Below are 19,969 nucleotides of genomic sequence, written 5' to 3'. Positions count from 1 at the left end.
CACGAGCCACGTCCGAACACACGAGCCACGCCCGGACACACGAACCACGTCCGAACACACGAGCCACGTCCGAACACACGAGCCACGTCCGAACACACGAGCCACGTCCGAACACACGAGCCACGTCCGAACACACGAGCCACGTCCGAACACACGAGCCACGTCCGAACACCCGAGCCACGTCCGAACACACGAGCCACGTCCGAACACACGAGCCACGCCCGGACACACGAACCACGTCCGAACACACGAGCCAAGTCCGAACACACGAGCCACGTCCGAACACACGAGCCACGTCCGAACACACGAGCCACGTCCGAACACACGAGCCACGCCCGGACACACGAACCACGTCCGAACACACGAGCCACGTCCGAACACACGAGCCACGCCCGGACACACGAACCACGTCCGAACACACGAGCCAAGTCCGAACACACGAGCCACGTCCGAACACACGAGCCACGTCCGAACACACGAGCCACGTCCGAACACACGAGCCACGCCCGGACACACGAACCACGTCCGAACACACGAGCCACGTCCGAACACACGAGCCACGTCCGAACACACGAGCCAAGTCCGAACACACGAGCCACGTCCGAACACACGAGCCACGCCCGGACACACGAACCACGTCCGAACACACGAGCCACGTCCGAACACACGAGCCACGTCCGAACACCCGAGCCACGTCCGAACACACGAGCCACGTCCGAACACACGAGCCACGCCCGGACACACGAACCACGTCCGAACACACGAGCCACGTCCGAACACACGAGCCACGTCCGAACACACGAGCCACGTCCGAACACACGAGCCACGTCCGGATACACGAGCCACGTCCGAAAACACGAGCCACGTCCGAACACACGAGCCACGTCTGAACACACGAGCCACGTCCGAACACACGAACTGGGGATTTATGATTTGTATTGTTCAAGTGAAACTTCTTTGCTGAGGGGGCAACCATTTTCGAGCGTTTCGAAAATTTCCGATCGCTCGAGGGGGAATAGTTAGGTACGTGGTGGGGGAACCGGTAGAGGAGGAGAGTGCGTCAGTGACGACGCCACTCCAAGTGATGCACTAGCGGTCCAATGGGATAACGGCACCCACGGATTTCTTCCCCCCCCCCCCTTCCCTATTCTTTACTCGAAATCTGTGCGAATTTAACCTCATTACATCATGTCCTACGTCACGTGATTTCAACTTAGGTTAACTTGCCCTAGGATACGTTGATTTTATGCAACCAACTGTCGAAGTTAAAATTTTTAATCACAAGGGGTGTGAATGTTTCACAAACTATTGCGTCGCTCATTATACTGCAATAAATTATGCCCGCGCTAGCGATTGTTTCCTTGTGATTGGTGGCCGTTTGAAAGAGAAATCCACTGCCCTTGTTTTACCGGGCCATTCAGGACGCGTTTGCTTTCGCGCTGGATGGCCGTGATTGGTGGGCTGAAAATAGACATGTGCCTGAAATAAACCCAGCCAATGCCACAACGTTGTAACATACTACTGTTCTGACAACATTATCGCGACATGAAAATGGCCCCAATCAATCAGGTATTAGTTATGAAGCGGGTGTCTGACCTAACGCTTAAGACGCTCTGGTTAGAATCAGGTTAGTAACCAAGCCACAGCAGCATTAAAAACTAAATCTAGAATTTTTTGAAGTTATTATTTAGATGTGTTATTAAATAAATGAGTGAATATTTACGATGCGCGCGCACCATACAACGAAATTTTCAAATTACGAAAAAAACACATATATAAATAACAAATTAAATTGTGATTTTAAATCTTATACTTAGTGACTTAATATTGATAATTGACTGGACCATATAATTAAAACATATATTTTCTGAAAATATTAGTGAAATAAATTGTTTATTAACATTTTGAAGTGCATTTGAAGTGTAATTATATACGTGTGGTTTTGTTCCCGTAAGTATTTTTATATGCATTATAAATTATGACATTATTTTCTAATAAATGTAATGAAATCATTAATTAACACATTTTCACATGTGATGATAAATTAATATTTAAAAAAAATAACGAATATAATTACGTCATACGTAACGAACTCTTTACAAAAATCAATAACCACGTTTAAGGGCGAAACCCGAGGAAGTGTCGAAATCGAATTTTTTTTTGCAAGTAGGAAACGTTGCAGTGAGCCGGTGGTTTTCTCGGGATGCTTCCATTCGCCCCCACCCGTTCATTCCGCCGACGCTCCACTCCCGTGCGTCTCTGCGGCCCTTGCTGCTGACGTGACTGGCGGGACCTTTAGGAGGGGAGGGACGGATGTCGGAAGAACGCCATCTTGGATTTGAAATAGTTTATCACTAGAGACCTGTAAAATTCGCGATTTCAAATCCCTAAAGGATAGACTCCATGATCCTCTATGCACTCGTGAAAATTACATCGGCTGATTGGTTACCGACTCTTAACACCTGTTGACTGGAATGATCGTGATTCACTAATTCTTCCGTTAAAAGTTTTTTCATTGGCCCAGAGTCCTTCAGCCAAACTGTGGCCCATAATCACTGAAGCGAAATAATGTCAAAAGTATTCGGACTGTATCCTATCGCGAAATGAATCCGCGAATTTGACGGGTCTCTATTGAATCAGTTGGAGGCCGCGCGACGCACTCACGTATGACGGTGAGCTCCTCGTCGCTGGAAGGCTTGGTGTAGATGGGCGCCGCCGTAGACACCTCGCACGAGTAGACGCCGGTCGCGTCGAAGCTCATGTTCTTCAGGATGATGAACCTCTTGTTGCTGGCCGCCATCTGCAACCAGCCAACCAGTCGCGACGTTCCGTCAAACAGACACCTATTATTACGTAGGGACACCTGTATTTCGCGATTTCATTTCATTTCAAAGTATTTCACAAAACACTGTAGCTTTTTCTAAGAGTCATGGCTAGGGACCGGAAAAATTCGCGGGTTCAATGACCTGTAGGATGAACTCCATAGTTCTACGTACTATCGGTCAAATGTCACCCACTCATTGGCTGCTGTCTTGTGAGACGTCCCAACGTAGCATCCTGTGATTCGATAAATCTTTGGTTGGGTGTTTCTCATTGGCCCAGAGTCATCCAGGTGAGTTGTGAGCCAATAGCAGAGGCAGCACTAAGGTATATCTATTTGTATTTTAGCCTATCGCGAAATGACCTCGCGAAATTTTTCCGGTCTCTAGGCATGGCAAATTGTGAGGGCGCAGCAGTACGGTGACCACATTCTCATTGGCCCCGTCAAGAGCGGGACGACACCTCTCACCGACCTCAGCCAATAACCACAGGAGAAAAGCTACAGTATTTTGTGAAATACCTTGACACGAAATGTATCCGCGAAATACAGGTGTCCCTAATTATTTGGGACACAAAAAATTCGCGGGTTCAATGACCTCTAGGATGAACTCTATAGTTCTACGTACACTCGGTAAAATGTCACCCTCTTATTGGCTGCTGTCTTGTGAAGGTGTCCCAATGTAGCGGCCAGTGATTCGATACAGCTTTGGTTGAGTGTTTCTCACTGGACCAGAGTCATCCAGGTGAGTTGTGAGCCAATAGCAAAGGCAGCACTGAGGTATAACTATATGAATTTTAAGCTCTCGTGAAATGAATCCGCGAATTTTTTCGGTCTCTACCTATTACCCATTCACAACGAACTAACAAAAACAAGCCCTGAAATAACTAACTTACATATTTTCTCATGTGACAGTAGATAAATATAAAAAAAATTAATGTAAATATATTATGTCATACGTAACGGACTCTTTACAAAAAAAGGTACCTCCTATCAGGGCGAAACGTGTTCATGAAGTACAATCTTTCATTTTTTTTCGCATGAATACAAATATTTTATTTGATTCACAAACAAAATTAAATACAAAAATTTAAATAATTCACAGTTATTATTAAAACAACTGGAAAGCTAACGGTACATTAATTCTATAAAATATTATCAATATTTCGTAGAAGAGACTACAGCAAAGCATATTAAGAAAAAAAATTAAAGAAAAAAACGATCTCTTTAGATCCATGTGACATTTTCTTTAAAATTTTAGCTTTAAGTTTTCATGCACAAACTTCTTATTTACTTTTTTTTTGCACACGTAGGCCTATCGTAGCTTTACATGCTTCGAACTTAACGATTACCCAATAATAGACACTATCATCACGTAGTTCGCCCGCACAAACTAATGGTCATTGTTTTATTTATTTATTTTTGTATGGCAGTATTAAATAAACCAAATATATTAAAAAATAAGCAGATTATGATTTTCAAGAGGCTGTATGTAAATATCTGTAATTTCCCTTCCGCGTGTAGGTCTGCCACGTAGTTAGAAGATGTGCGCTAGCAGCCAGCCGGGCACGTGATGTGCTGAAACAGTGGCGTCGTGTCTCAGGCAGTTGGAAGTTATGAACCCATTACGCTTCGCCAACACACTAAACGTACATGCTCGTTCGCGTTAACGGCTCGGGCGAGGAGCCGGTTATGCTACGAGGTAGTTCAACACCTTGCTGCCTTAAAGGCTTAGTATCTTAAATCACTTTGCTTCTAATATTCCATGATGTTGCAAATTATTTTTAATTGTTTACAAAAAAGCATTTTCTACTAAACAAGTCCTCACTTAATGTTCATGATCGCACATTTTTGACGTGACAACGTCTAATAAATCGATGAACGCCGGCTGCACGCGCGAAAAAGTGTCCCGTTACGCACATTGTCCCGTTACGCTCATCTCTCTTCCACTCAATTGGAACAACCATCGATTTGACTTTTTCGAGGCACTTTTAACTTGAAACACTCCCATTCATTTTCTACTTTTCCTATCATCGTCCTATCCTTAACAGAATAACACAGATTGGAACAAGTTAAATAGCAAACATGTATAAAAGTTATAGTTAAAATAATCTCTTCATTAAAGTATTAAACATATTTGAATTAATGAGTGCAAATAAAAGTAAATGTATCAATTAAATTGTTGATTTCATTTCACTCCTTCTTGTATCCATACCAAATAGTGATAATTCAATAAAAATGATTCAATTTTATTCATAAAATTATGCAATCATTTCATCAATGTTTTGTTATGACGTCATGTTAAACTATCGTCCGTAAACCGACTTCACAGACAACCAAATTTTTTACGTCAGTACTGAAAGCATGAAATCATATGGCATACACTTTCGTCTGAAAACAGTTTATTCTTTGTACATAATTCATAAATAAAAAATAGGATTCACAAAACCCTGAAAAACTTAGGTTTCTGTAGTTTTTGGAAAACAATTTTTTGTATTGATTTAGTTAGTGATATTCTGTAAATAAAAATGTTTAAAGACGAAGGATGCTTACTTACGGTTAATCAAAAACTGTATACTATATAATTGCATGATTTTGCTTTCAGTAGCCTACATGCTAGAGCTGACATAAAAAACTGCCAGTTCATCAAAACCATTAAAGCAAGATCATTTTAGTTTATCAACTTGGTTATAATCAGAATTTATTTAAAATCGATTAAACAACACAAAATGATATTAGAAACGTATTTTATAATACTAACCCCTTAATCACTTCGTTTCAGTGCCAAATTAAAAATGACAGACAGGCCAAACAACTATTTTGCGCGTTTTTCGCACGGTTTATTCATTCGTCTTAACACTTCGCAGTCTGCTTGAATGCAAGGAGATACCCAAAAATTACTTGATGACACCACAAACGTTTAGCAAAATGTAGTGACAAACATGTCCGAAATTTTCATACGTAAAAGTTTGGCAAAGGGAAGAATACAACACTCTAATCACTTTGAAACAGCTTTTATTTTTATTTTTAAGCAAACTTGCGATATTAAACCATCCTAGGGATCATGTTGAAAACCAATTCCATTAAAATTTCGTGTGCATATTTTATCATCACCTGCTGACACTGAAATGCTACATTTTTAATGAGATTAATGTTTGGATGGGATTTGCTGCAAAGGGAGATACTATGAGCCAAAAGGGAAGAGCGGCACAGGATTTATAGCCCCGATCTCTATTTCTCATTGTTTCAATTTGCTGCGCCTGTTTGGAGCAGTTAAATTAAAATCTTCTCTGTCAAACAGCTGCGCCAAGCGAGAACAAAACATCCAATAATTATTATTTATAGCCAACAAGGCATATTAGGAAGAAGCTAATGCAGTTTTCATGGATTTGAATGAATTAGTGTAGATAATTTTTAACCCACACAACGCAATAAATATTTTATTATATTTTTTTTAATACTTCTCAAATAAAATTTTTACTTTTGAAATTTATTTACAGAATTAAAATTAACTTAATTGTTCAATTAAATAAAAGTAATTTTTAAATTTGTTTTACTTGTGTTAGAGTTCCGGTTGTCTTAACATGGTCTAAAAATATCACTGGCCCAAGAAAAGACAATTTAACTTTGCCAAAACAAAACTCAATCAATGAATCACATTAGAACATTAAATATATGTCAAATAAATTGATGTGTTAGCAAGAACTGTGGAGAAATATTAAATTTAACACTACAATAGTTCTTCAAAAATATGTGTTTTTCTCGCCCACTGATTGCATTAGATCCAAGTAACTGGTTTATCTTGAAATACTCTGTTTATGGCAACTGAACTCGGATAATAATTTTTTTGTTATATTAGCCGATATTAATTTATAAATATGATATTTTTTAAAAATTATGTACGATTAAAAATTTTACCCTGAACACATTTGACCGGACTGAATGAGGCAGTGGCTGAAGAAGACTGAGATAAAGAATCAGGAGTGAATTTTTAACGTCAAACTCTCAAAATCGTACTGGAAAAGAAACAAAAACAAAAGTCACAAGCGGTTGGAAATTTTCGGTTAAAAAGTTGCAAAATTTATTTATTTTTACGTTTAGAAAACGTTTTTAAGAATCATGTTAATCATAGCGAAATCAATAACAAGATACAATTTCACGTGGGTTTTATTTCTCGCTATAGTGAATTTGTATTGGAGTTAGAAGTAGCATAACCTTCATTTAATTTTCAGTCCATTTTCGCTTACACTTCCGTCTACGTATTCGCTATAAACAGGCCAATCGTTCCATGTTCAACCAAAAAATTTCTTGGCCACAAAAATGATTTGTTACGAGAAATAAAAAAAAGTTTAAATATGAGTCCCTGCAAATAATATGTTGCTACAAACTACGTGTACATTTAAGGTCCAAGCAAATCTGGCGTTGTCGTTAAAACAATGCAACAAAATGATGATCTTAACTACTATTGTGTTGGTAGCAAAATTATCGTGGACTAAAAAAAAATATTAGTTTCGAAACAAACTATGTTTATGAAAAAAAGGCGCGGAAGTCTTCGTAACTGACATCACTTTGGCGCTTTTTTTTACATTCATGTTAGTACATTAAATGAACATCAGTTTACAATATTAGTGGCAGAGAAACAAATGCAAGAGAGGTATCAAGTTAACGTTATTGAAAAAAAAAGGTTGGCATCCAATATTATTCGAAGTTCTCAAAAGAGGACACCACGTTAAATGTCATTAGTTACTATGTGATAATTATGATTAATTGAATTAGTTTTTTATTAAAGGTTATACAATAAATGCTATTGTAATTCAGAGACGTTAGTTAGCTTTAAAATCAGATCTGAAAAATCTTGCTGAATAGTTACACAATATATTTTTTTCATCAGCATCTTTTCGTGATCAAATCTGATTACAGTAGGAAAAGCATTTACTAAAAATTAAAGAGTATTTGAGATAAACTACTACTTTGCGGAACACCTAGTACCATGAAATTTGCATTTGCAAATTTGACTGAAAAGCGTCTATTTGTAAGATAATTAAAACATATATATACCACGTATTTCTTGACGAGGCCTAAAATTGATAATTGTTTAATCATAATGTTCGAAAATATCAAATGTTGAAATAAATAGAATATTTTATTTATATCTGGATGTTATACTTGTACGTGCACACACACGTATGTGTATGTGTGTGCGTGTGTTAAAGACGATCCTGATTGAAAACAACGTGGTTTTAAGAAAAAATTTATTTTGGAATAAAATTTATGTGCCTATAAATTTTTTTTTCGTCAAAAACTTCTAAAAAATACATAACAAAGGTATTGGTCAATAGTTTATGACTAAAATTTTACCGTCAATAATACTTCAAGAAAATATATACTGATAAATGGTTGAACACACAACATCGGTATACAACCACTGACTGATACACACTTAATTCAAATATTTATGTTCAAAACAAAGTTTTTAAAAATGTTTGTTTGAGTTTTATTTATAACATGTTGGAATGATAATGCTACATTTACTAAAAACTAAAACGCTACAAAACTGCAAAAAAAATATTTTTGCAAAACTCCGTTCCCCCGGAGAAACCCCCGGAATGGCCACCGCATGGGGAGCCCAAGAAAATAAACGGGCTCCCCATTTGGAAGCCACCTGGAAGGTTTTTTTCTGTTCCACCCACCGTTTCTTTGGTAGCCTGACTTGTTACAAGGGATTGTATTCCTACCAGAGAAAATGCCACCATTTTGTCTGGGCAATCCGCCTTGGAGGAGCCGGGGCGCGAACCCGGGTCCTACAAGTCACAAGGCAGGCGCTCTACCCCAGAACCAGAGTGGTAGAGCGGATACTTGCAGTCTTCTTAACACTGACATGATGTTATTCCACGAGTTTACTGTAGTTTCGTGTGTCCTTAACACGTGCAGTAACATCTAACCTCGGTAACGAACAAATTTATGTTTTCTTATGTTGTTCATTCAGCATGAATTATAAAATTTCATAACAGTGAAATATAATTTGTATAACTAGACTGGCAATTTTTAGTTGATTTCCTGCAAACAAACTTACAGTCCCGCTGTACAATAATTAAACAAAAATATAGACCAGTAAAATAAAATTGGTTGTCTGTAAAGTCGGCTTACGGGCGATAGTTCAACGTGACGTCATAACAAAACATTGATGAAATGATTGCATACTTTTATGAATAAAATTGAATAATTTATATTGAATTATCACTATTTTGTATGAATACAAAGAAGGAGTGAAATTAAATCTACAATTTAATTGATAAATTTACTTTTATTTGCACTCATTAATTCAAATATGTTTATTACTTTAACGAAGAGATTATTTTAACTATAACTTTTATACATGTGTACTATTTAACTTCAAGAGAATGTTTTACGCTTTTTGCAATTACACATTTAACGACGAAGTTTGTTCGTCGTGAAATTAATTTCAGAATTTAATAAAAATTCCCTTACAGTTAATGAAATAAGTATTAGTAAGTTTAAGGAAGAATTTCAGCTTTAATCTCCAACCCAGACGCTCGTGGTGCGTTGGGGCCGAGATTAAAATTCGTCGAGAATTTTTAAGTTTTTATGTCTTCCAATGCTCAAAATGATATGTAATTGTGGCCCCGGGCACGAAATTTTATTATAATTCATTAATAATAACGCCTCTCGCGATAAACAAAATAAACAAAGGAAAATATGTATTAACAAGTGCCTAGTTGCCGCGGAAGAAGTTAGACAGCGCGATTCGTTCGGTCCGCGTCCGTCAGCGTAGATGACAGCACCGTAGGGGAATAATAATATTTCGTTTTTATAATACGATTTTATAACAAATATGCATCCCAAATACACCAAACTTATTTATAATGTGATACAATTTTTTTTAAACATTGTGTAAAAGATCCCGGATGTAATTTGAATTATTATGTGTATCTGTAAAACACCATTGTTCGTACAAAAACGTATTTGAAAATTCAACTTTCATATTAATAATTCAAACGACGAAAATATGATTAAATATTCAAATCGATGGTTGTTCCAATCGAGTGGAATAGAGATAGATGCGGCGCAAGCGTACAATGAGAGTAACGGGACACTTCGTAGTGTGACAATGTGCGTTACGGGACACCCCTTTTCGTGCGTGCATCATCGATTTATTAGACGTTGTCACGTCAAAAAATAATTTTACAAGCGATAATCATACGATTTTTTTAATATTAATAGATTTTTGATTTATTTACCTTGGACTAAAAAAAATTTGTTTATACTTTTTTTACTTTTCGATAAAGTTCCTTTCACTTTGACTTCGCTCATAGTTGTGTACACTAAATATTTTATCTTAAACAGACTGGATGTCTCCTGCGTTGCATCGCGACCTCCCACCATCACTTCGTTCCAATTTTTCGCTACTGTCCTTCCTGTCTGCTTTACGTCTTTCAGCCATACGTCATTTAGTCTTCCCCGTGGCCTTTCACTTCGAGAATCCATTTTACGTATTTTTCTAGCCGTTCTATCACATGCATCTCCGTTAGAGTACCAGCACCCTCTAAGCCTTTGACGTATCTATGATATCATAACCTAGGCCCGTGTTTACTACTTCTCCGGCCATAAGCTATAAATATATCATGTTATTCATTTTTCTTTCTCAGCATTCTGTGACAGAAACCTTTTCTAGATGGCTAGTTTTTTTGTTTTTTTTCCTCGTTCTGTTACCAATATAACTTTTTATACTTTTATAATATTTAAACTTGTAATAAGCATTGTTGCATAAAATATTAATTGGATAAACATTATCCCCCACAGTAAAAAAAATGTTTTTATAAATACATATAATCGACTCACAACAATAATTTTTATTTGGTTACTAAATTTTCCGCACATACTTAACAAAAAAAAATTTAACTAAAATTATATGCAATTTTTTTTGGAAAAAAATAACATAATATTTTGTATAACTGTGTGCTCACAATGTACATGTCATAATAAGTCATTAACTACAGCAGTCATTTAGAGCAAACTTTTATTATCATTATCTTAAAGCATCCTGTAATATATGAATTATGGTCAAATGTATTACAGTAATTCATCTGAAATTCTACTAATATATAAATGCGAAACTTTGGATATTTGTTATTCAGTCACGTTTTTTTTTAATGTATGGAGTTGGGTAATATAAATTTAGCATGCTGCCTATGTTGAAAGTTTCAATACATATTTAGATTGCATTTTTTGTTTGTTTTAGTCACATTATAAAAAACAAAACTGAAATATATTTATTTTTTCTTGCCACTATGCTGTGATTATACTGAGGCCATAAATTATTTTCATTGCGATGCAGATATTTTCGTAGCTTAATTCATCTGAATGCTTTCTAACTATAAAGTAATCCAACCCGCATACGGAGGGTAAGACAGTCAATGTATAATATATTGTATTTAAATTGATTTTGTTACATTTAAATAAAATATCTTATTAAAATTAAACAAGTAATGTGTTTTTTTTAAATTTAATTTCTTTAAGTTCGTATTCAACATATCTTATGTCCAAAAATAATTTAATTTCTATAGTGTGCTTTATTATCAAACGTAAAAATAACACAAGAAATTATTATATTATTATATACAAATTATTATATGTAGCGCTATATTTTTTTCTTCATTTCACTACAAGTGACCTTGCGCTGTACGTCTACATTCATATCCTTTCACCTGTCAATTAAGAGTCTGCCTCTATCAGCACCTTCATCTTTGGCTTGTCAGCGATAAGCTGCCAGACTTTCAGAACTGCAATCTTCCGTCACTCAACACTAGGGCGATAATAACATTTGTGCTGCTTGGGAAACTCAGGCACGGACTATCTCTGTACATGACCAGATTGTGGACACGTAGACGAAAAATTCGATGCATTTGATGTGCCATTGAAATTTACCCTGCCTTTCGTGGTACAAAGATGAAATGAATAACGCAACAGCTGTCGTCTTGAATTCCGGGAGGGAACTTCAATTGGAAGCTATCCCGATTCGTCTAGGATCATACACCGCAAAACAGCTCTTAAAATTACTTGAAGAAGGGTTTTTGAATTTTATATTTTTATCGTACGATTTTTCAAATAAGTACATTTTGCTTATTTAAAAAAAAGTCTGTACAATCAAATTACGATAGGTTTTGGTTGAAATTGTGCATTTTAAATTACAATAACTAACGTGTTAAACAACACATTTGGATGCATCTCATGTAAAAATATTTATGTGCTTGAAAATTGACCTGTTTTAATACTATACTTTGGTTTTTTAAACATACATAAATCATGTTATAAATGCACAATATTCTTCGGAGTAAATTTACAACGACCAAGTATCCGTGAAAATTCTCACGCATGTCGGCAAAATCTCATTAATTGTAAAACCTTTTTCCCTGTTGGCATGACGTTAGTAGAACACATCATGATGCTAGTGCGATTCCCATTACTTCGGGCTTCAACGCCGTGCGCTAAGTTAGCAAAGTGTATTTTTCACAGTATGACTATTCATGTTTACCCAATTAAAAATGTTTTGCCTCACAAGTCTTACAAAAAATGTTCCCCAAAATTATAGCATTTTTGAATTTATTTTGAATTGGTATCAATAGTAGGGTTATTAATGATAGCAAAGAAAAATATTTTAGCCACAGTATTTAATAATTTATGCAGGGTAAAGATTAAAAAACTTTTGAAGAAAACGCCTTCAACTCAAAAGTTACGGAAATTTGTTTTAGAATTTTTTTTTATTCAGGACCGTAATTTTTTGGCCTTTCAAGTGTTCTCTGCTTGACGTTGATTTATGGGACACTATAATTGAAGTTATTTAACAGCCCTTTGTATTTTGGTGAGTTAGTAAAATGCGCAACACTTAGTGATTAATTATGGATTCAGTTCGATGCACATTATTTTTAAAATTCGCCATAATCTTTGAAACCGGTTTAATTATGAAGTCTACGAGCACAGATTTCTATATGTTTGTGTATATATATATATGTGTGTGTGTTTGTGTGTGTGGATTGCGTTCAGTTAATTGTTTTTGCAATAATGAAGTTTTGAGTAAAAAACTGCCTTACGTTATACTTTTAGAAATAAATCTACCATGTTTAAGCTGAAACGACAGACTCTATAAACAAAATTAAGTGTATATGTTCTTCATATCTGTTGCTTTTCACAGCAGATTATACACAAGACGAAGAACTATTAAAAAACAAATTAAATTTGTTATTTTTCTTATTTGGTCGATAAAATTCTCTATTACAAAGTTATATTTAAAAGCTGTAACTTATCTTACTATGGATTTATTCCCTACTGCGTCTTCTAACTCAAATTTAAATATTTATCTAAACTGTAAAAAATATTATAACTGATTTACTGATAAAAACCGTGCGTGTAATGCAATAACTACCTATGTAGCAAAATATTGGTAATAACCTGTGTTGGAGAATGAAAAAAGAAATTAACAAATATGATACCCAGAGATCCTGTTATTATTTGTTTAGCTGCGCTTTTCACAGTTATAGTTGGTCTCTGCCAATGACTGGTTTAACGTGACACTCATGAGTTTCTTTTTCCACCCAGAAAGAAGCTCAGTTAACAATAAATGTAATAAATTAAACTTTTAAAGTTGGGCATGTATATGTGATTTACAGGAAATGGGCCAGTAAAAATTAATTCCGTTAATTTGGTTTCTTTTAAAAAAAAATTGGTTGTCTGTAAAGTCGGTTTACGGACGATAGTTTAACGTGACAACTTCATAACAAAACATTGATGAAATGATTGCATAGTTTTATGAATAAAATTGAATCATTTTTATTGAATTATCACTATTTTGTATGGATACAAAGAAGTAGTGAAATGAAATCTACAATTTAATTGATAAATTTACTTTTATTTGCACTCATTAATTCAAATATGTTTATTACTTTAACGAAGAGATTATTTTAACTATAACTTTTATACATGTTTGCTATTTAACTTCTTCCAATCTGTGTTATTCTGTTAAGGATAGGACGATGATAGGAAAAGTAGGAAACGAATGGGAGTGTTTCAAGTTTAATGTGCCTCGAAAAAGTCAAATCGATGGTTGTTCCAATCGAGTGGAAGAGAGATAGATGCGACGCAAGCGTAAAATGAGCGTAACGGGACACAGCGAACGGGACAATTTGCGTTACGGGACACTTTTTCGTGCGTGCAGCCGGCGTTCATCGATTTATTAGACGTTGTCACGTCAATAATTGCTCGCAAAAAAACACGTAAACGTGTCTTTCAGTACTCGCCAGAGATGTGTAACATATAACCTCGGTAACGAGCAAGTACATGTGTTCTCGAAACTGGGACACGGAATTTAACGTAAATTTCTTAAAAAAATGATGCCGAGCGTGATAAATATACACGCAAATTTTGTTTTCAACCACAGTTCTTTACGCGAATCACACGAAGTTTCCGCACCCGCCGCTATAATTCGTTGCCGGAACAGTTAACGTCGACTATTGAATCATTTGATTAGCAGACCGAAACTTTAAACTATGTAATGAAAAGGCTCCGATAAAAGTGAAAAAGTCTTTAAAAAAATCTGAACTTCGGCTTTAGTTTGGATTTCCAACAAGAAATATTATTAAAACACTACTATGTTTTTAAATGTACTAAACAGTCAATACTAAAAGGTTTCCCTTTGGCTTTGTGAACTCTAGTTAGCGCCATCTGCCACAGATGGCAGCACGAACTTACTCTTGCCAAATGCCGTTTACGAGCGAGAGCTAAGATGTTACACGTCAAAAGAGAGAGAGAGAGAGAGAGAGAAATGAAGTACTAGTCAGGTGAATCATTTGCTTCCAAGGGGGCATAAGGTGGCGAACAAGGTGTCAGGAATTTCACCACGTCAGAAGAAGGATGCGGTGAAAAATAGCAATCAGATAACCCCGAGAAGGTTTAGGTTCGAGGGGCTATAAATTACCTCGTCCGCCGACTTTCATCCCAATCCTAGAAGCGATGTTCCGTTGGGGATTCAGCCCTTTCATGATCACGAGGTCAATGATTTTATTTGTGCATAAAGGAGTGACCCATAAAGCTATGATATAATCTTGGTTTTACTCGGAAATGTTAGTATTTAACAGAAAAAAAGGGTAAAGTATGTTTCTGTTAACGATGAGACAAAAAATAAATTGCCAAACCCGATAATGATTAAAACAGCCATAAGTGATATGATCTGCACTTCCTGACATCTTCCCAATACACAAACCGTTATCTTCATCCTAAGTATGATGAAACACCGGAACATCAAGAACCCGAAATTATCACTTTTTTCCCCGTTGAAATTCTCAGAACATTTGGAAAACTAAAGAATGGAAAAAATATTATGAAATTTTTGTTTCCATAAATAAAATGCACTATGCACTACGATAGTTTCGTTACGGTTTCGGTTGGAAAGGAATAAGATTCACAATGGTAGTTTATTTATTACAGTTATGTTCGGATGTAGGTTACATATTAAAATACTGCAGGTCAGTTAAGTCATTGAAATTTCCAACTGTTAAATATGCGTGTTCTTTCTACACCTAAAGCAGTTATTATTTTCCTCGAATTATCCTGCAAAATTCCTCTAACCTTACAGCCTCCATAGGGTAACAACGAAAAAAATGTTATTTAAAGTTAAAGAAAATTTTCCAAAAAACTTCTTAGAAACCATCAATATTTTCAAGGCTTAAATAACTAAATATAAATTGCTACGGATACCTATTATTTACATTATAATGGATTAGGGGCTATTCACATTTTGTTTATCAATGCAAAAATATATATTTTTTACGCACATTAATGTAGCAGTACGTGGGTTATTACCCTTTAGTTCAGTCGAGTCCTATATTACCTTTTCAACTAAGTCGGTGTAATCTCTAGCTGCATTATCTCCCTCGTTAACCTGCACCGCCATTGTGTTCCTTATTTTCCTGCGTTCTTTATTATTTCCCAGTCTACTTTAACTACCGCAGAGACGTTTCTACTTTTCATTAAGCTTAATTACCTCTTGTTACAATAACCAAGGTTGGGATCATGTCGGGCGGAAATAATTTAAAAAAAAAAAAGCGAATTATGTGTTTCCTGCATAGTTCCAGTGAAAAGAGGTGCTTGAACGATTGTATATTTTTGGGTACGAAACAATGAGTGGACTCACAATGAGTGGCCATAACGCGTTAGGATATTGATCCGAATTAATATTTTAAAGAATAAAATTATTTTTAAGCAGTTTTATGCAAAATTCGCGACAAACTTAAATGTGAAATAAAAAACTAAAGTTATGTGTAGGCTGTATTTTGGGACTACAACCGCCAGGGGTTTGTTTCATAAATTTCCAAGTATGGCCTTGAAGATTGTAACAATAATTGTGTTAGTCATTTTTTGCGGACTAAATCTATCACCCTTTCCTTCGTGGCCTCGCGGGTCTTTTTCCCGAGAGTTTGGTGGCTGACAAAAAAAAAACACCAAACCGCGACAAACTCAGCCCATCGCTCATAAACACTGGCTCAACTGGCTCCGTATCAACATCAGAATCACCAGAGAGCGTATCTACGTCCATTAGCACACAATCTTCTGCATTCCTCGTCGCTTCTCGCGAGGCAGACGGCTGAGGCTCGTTCCAGCGCAAATTTCGCGCCTCGTTCGGGGTCTCGTTTCATACCTCGTCCGATGCCCACGACACTTCTCTGCATTTTTAACTGCATCTGCTCGGGCGATTTCGCTTTTTTTTTTTGTTGTTTCTTTCCTCCAAAATAACCTGTTTTCGCTGTGGAATCTTGTTATTAATAGCTCCAAAACCAAAGTTAGTAACTGTATAGTTAATCCACTCAACAAAGCACCACTCAGTGCTCACTTACGAGCGGCCTTTAGTTCAAATCACACGAATTGGTCAATTACTCTCGGAGTGACAGCTCTCACTGACTTCAATTCGACGCTCCCCAACAAGGCTCGTTACGTGATGTCACTGCAAACGTTAACCAAGTGTCATGCGTAACAACCACGAGCAAAGTCTGCTCTACTAAGACACGTCTACTTCGACTCTGCAGCTTTCATAGTTTACGAGCTTTAAGCGGTGTCGAATCCTCAACCGAAGTGACACCCAACCCGAGATTAAATACATCTATATTCCTGTCGTAAATTTATTTCAAAATATAATGTCCAAATTTAAGACACTATAATTATCCAAAGAGTTAGGTGCGTTCAATTGTTATGTCTAATTGGGATTTATCGTAGTACCATTGGTTGGATATTTAGTTATAAAAATAGATTTTCTGGTTTTTTTTTTCCCTTATTTTAAATTTTTTTTCCCCATGATTATGTGGGACCTAAAATCAGGGGTGCTAGAGTTATGCGCGTGTGTTTTAACTCACACAAGTCATATCTGGATTGTTGTATACTGACCATACTTTGGTCTATATGCATAAAGAAATATTTTTTCCATGAAACATAGTTATGACGTTGACGTTTATCAACCGAATTTCATAGACTTTGTTTTTCAAGCGCAAGAAGGCCTCTCAGACGGGGTCCCCCCTGCTTCCCCAGGATCTACGTCCATGCCTAAATTCTTAAAATTTAGCATAATTTAGGCAGTTGGAAGTGCGTATATTCCTCCCAAAAATAACGACTTTATCTGTCCTGTAAACCTTTAAATAAATCGTTTTTATTTATATACAAACGTCAAACATACAAAACATACATTTTCTCACTAAATATGCAGCTACAGACACCATGAGGTAGTTTGGGAGCGAAGCATGTTTGAACTATACGCTTAAAAAAAAAAAAAAAAAAAAGCACTTTACCTGAAAGAGGTTCAAGAGTACACAGCTCCCGTACTCGATAAAGTTCCCTTCGAAATTCCGCCAAGTTCAACCCAGCCGAATTAAATATTTAGCCCGATAGTAAGGTTCGAAATTGACGCACTAGGACGGGAGAATGTTTTACGGACGGTGAAAGCTTTTCCCCCCATGCTCCAACTTCCCCCCCCCCATTTTTTATGGGGTAACTTTCTTAAAGGCACTGGCAGTCTGTCTACACCGACTTGAAACTGCATCAGGTGTCAGGGGCCTCACGCAAGCTATGTCAAATGGGACTGAAAATAAAAGAAGAAAGAAAAAGAAGAAAGGCGTTCTCGTTTAAATTAGGAGCATGTCTTCCGTAACGAAGGGCTTTCTTTCCCTTCTCCATCTTCCATCTTGGAAAAAGAAAGAAGAAGGGAAAAAAAAAAAAAGAAGCCAAGCCCCAAAACTTTCACAATTGATTTTCCCTTCCCCCTTCCATTTATTTATTTCCCCTTTCCCCCTTCACCGTTTTTTTTTTCCTCTCATTCTTCCTCAGTACACACACGCGCTTTTAATATCTTCTTCCTTTTCCTTTCGCCCTCCTTTGCGGTCTTTCGCTTTTTTTTCTCTCTTTCATCCCTACCTCTGGTCCGTTCGTGCTCGATAAGACGTCCGTGTCTGGATCCCGGTCCCAGCAGCGAGGCCCGGCGCAGTGGACATGTGTGGAGGCTGGGAGGATCGGAGGTCCAGGGCCCAGAGGACAGCACGTGTGTGTTTGTGGAGTCCACGCTCCACACACGTGAAACTCCTTGCTTACTGGGTATAGATAACTATTGATGTTTTTGACGTGACAACGTCTAATAAATCGATGAACGTCGGCTGCACGCACTAAAAAAAAAATCCCGTAACGCACATTGTCCCGTTACGCTGTGTCCCGTTACGCTCATTGTACGCTTGCGCCGCATCTCTATCTCTCTTCCACTCGAATTGGAACAACCATCGATTTGACTTTTTTCGAGGCACATTAAACTTGAAACACTCCCATTCGTTTCCTACTTTTCCTATCATCGTCCTCTCCTTAACAGAATAACACAGATTGGAAGAAGTTAAATAGCATACATGTACAAAAGTTATAGTTAAAATAATCTCTTCGTTAAAGTAATAAACATATTTGAAATAATGAGTGCAAATAAAAGTAAATTTATCAATTAAATTGTAGATTTCATTTCACTCCTTCTTTGTATCCATACAAAATAGTGATAATTCAATAACAATTATTCAATTTTATTCATAAAAGTATGCAATAATTTCATCAATGTTTTTTTATGACGTTGTCACGTTAAACTATCGTCCGTAAACCGACTTTACAGACAACCAAATTTTTTAATTGCACAATAGATAACAATTGTGAAAAGTAAGGATGCGGGCATGATAACAAATTTTATAATTGCTTCCCCCCTTCCCCACTTCCACACTCAAGCATGCATTCACTGGCACTTTTTTGGCGCCTCTTTTGACTGCTTATTCCCATGTTGCCTTTGATAATACCTCTTATATGCTTCTGCCTTTTTATTACTTTTAGGCAAGATGTTAAATCACGATCTCCAGTTGAATAAAATGAAAGAGAAAAAAGGAAAACACACAAATCGAATATAAATTATACTTATTAATTCTATCTCGCATGTCTATGAGTTATTTTCACATTTAAAAACACAATTTTCACACAGTAAAACTAAAATTCTCTTATTAAACTAACCTCTTAAGTCTATACGTCTTTTTTTTTTTTTTACATTTTCAATCACACTATTCACATTAAATTTTGGGCGTCGGATCGACCCAAGGTGAAGCGATACTTTCAAGTCCACCCCCCTCCTAGTCCGGCCCCTCCCATGCGGTTACAGAAAGTCTACAAAGAGTATAAAAGCAGCGACGCCTGGGCCGAATAGACTGCAAGGAAGCTGCGACCAAGCTGTATTTGTGGTATAGCGGTGGTGTACTTTAAATTCGTTATTATAATTTTTTTAGTTTTTTTTTTAAATCATCTACACAATCATGCTAAGTTATTCAGAAAATTTATGAACTCACAAATTCAAGCTTGTTTCTTTTTTTCCATGTGCGGTGTTTTAACTGTAGTATCCGTGTTATAAATGGATAAAGAAATATTTAAAAAAATGCCAAAACACAGTTCAAGAAGCTGAAATAAAGGTACGCGGGGAAGGGGGTGGTATAAAAGGCTAGGAGGTACGTGACGTATGGTTGTGAGCGAGAGAGCAGTTGCCAACAGTCTTCAGACCGCGTGTCGAGCGGGAAGTTAACTCGCACCAAC

General features: G+C 36.7%; 1 protein-coding gene across 1 annotated transcript in view; it reads right to left on the bottom strand.

Moving 5' to 3' along the window:
* Nucleotides 1-19,969, bottom strand: part of LOC134533511 (uncharacterized) — a 251,684-nt gene that overhangs the window by 123,377 nt on the left and 108,338 nt on the right. The window contains exon 3 of the mRNA XM_063371035.1: nt 2,665-2,800. Coding sequence (XP_063227105.1) covers nt 2,665-2,800 — 136 coding nt within the window. The remainder of the gene's footprint in view (nt 1-2,664; nt 2,801-19,969) is intronic.

This window comes from Bacillus rossius, chromosome 6 (assembly GCF_032445375.1).
Source record: "Bacillus rossius redtenbacheri isolate Brsri chromosome 6, Brsri_v3, whole genome shotgun sequence".
Classification (NCBI taxonomy): Eukaryota; Metazoa; Arthropoda; class Insecta; order Phasmatodea; family Bacillidae; genus Bacillus; species Bacillus rossius.
The sequence above is the reverse complement of the archived record's forward strand: the minus strand, read 5'-3'. Positions and strand labels throughout refer to the sequence as shown.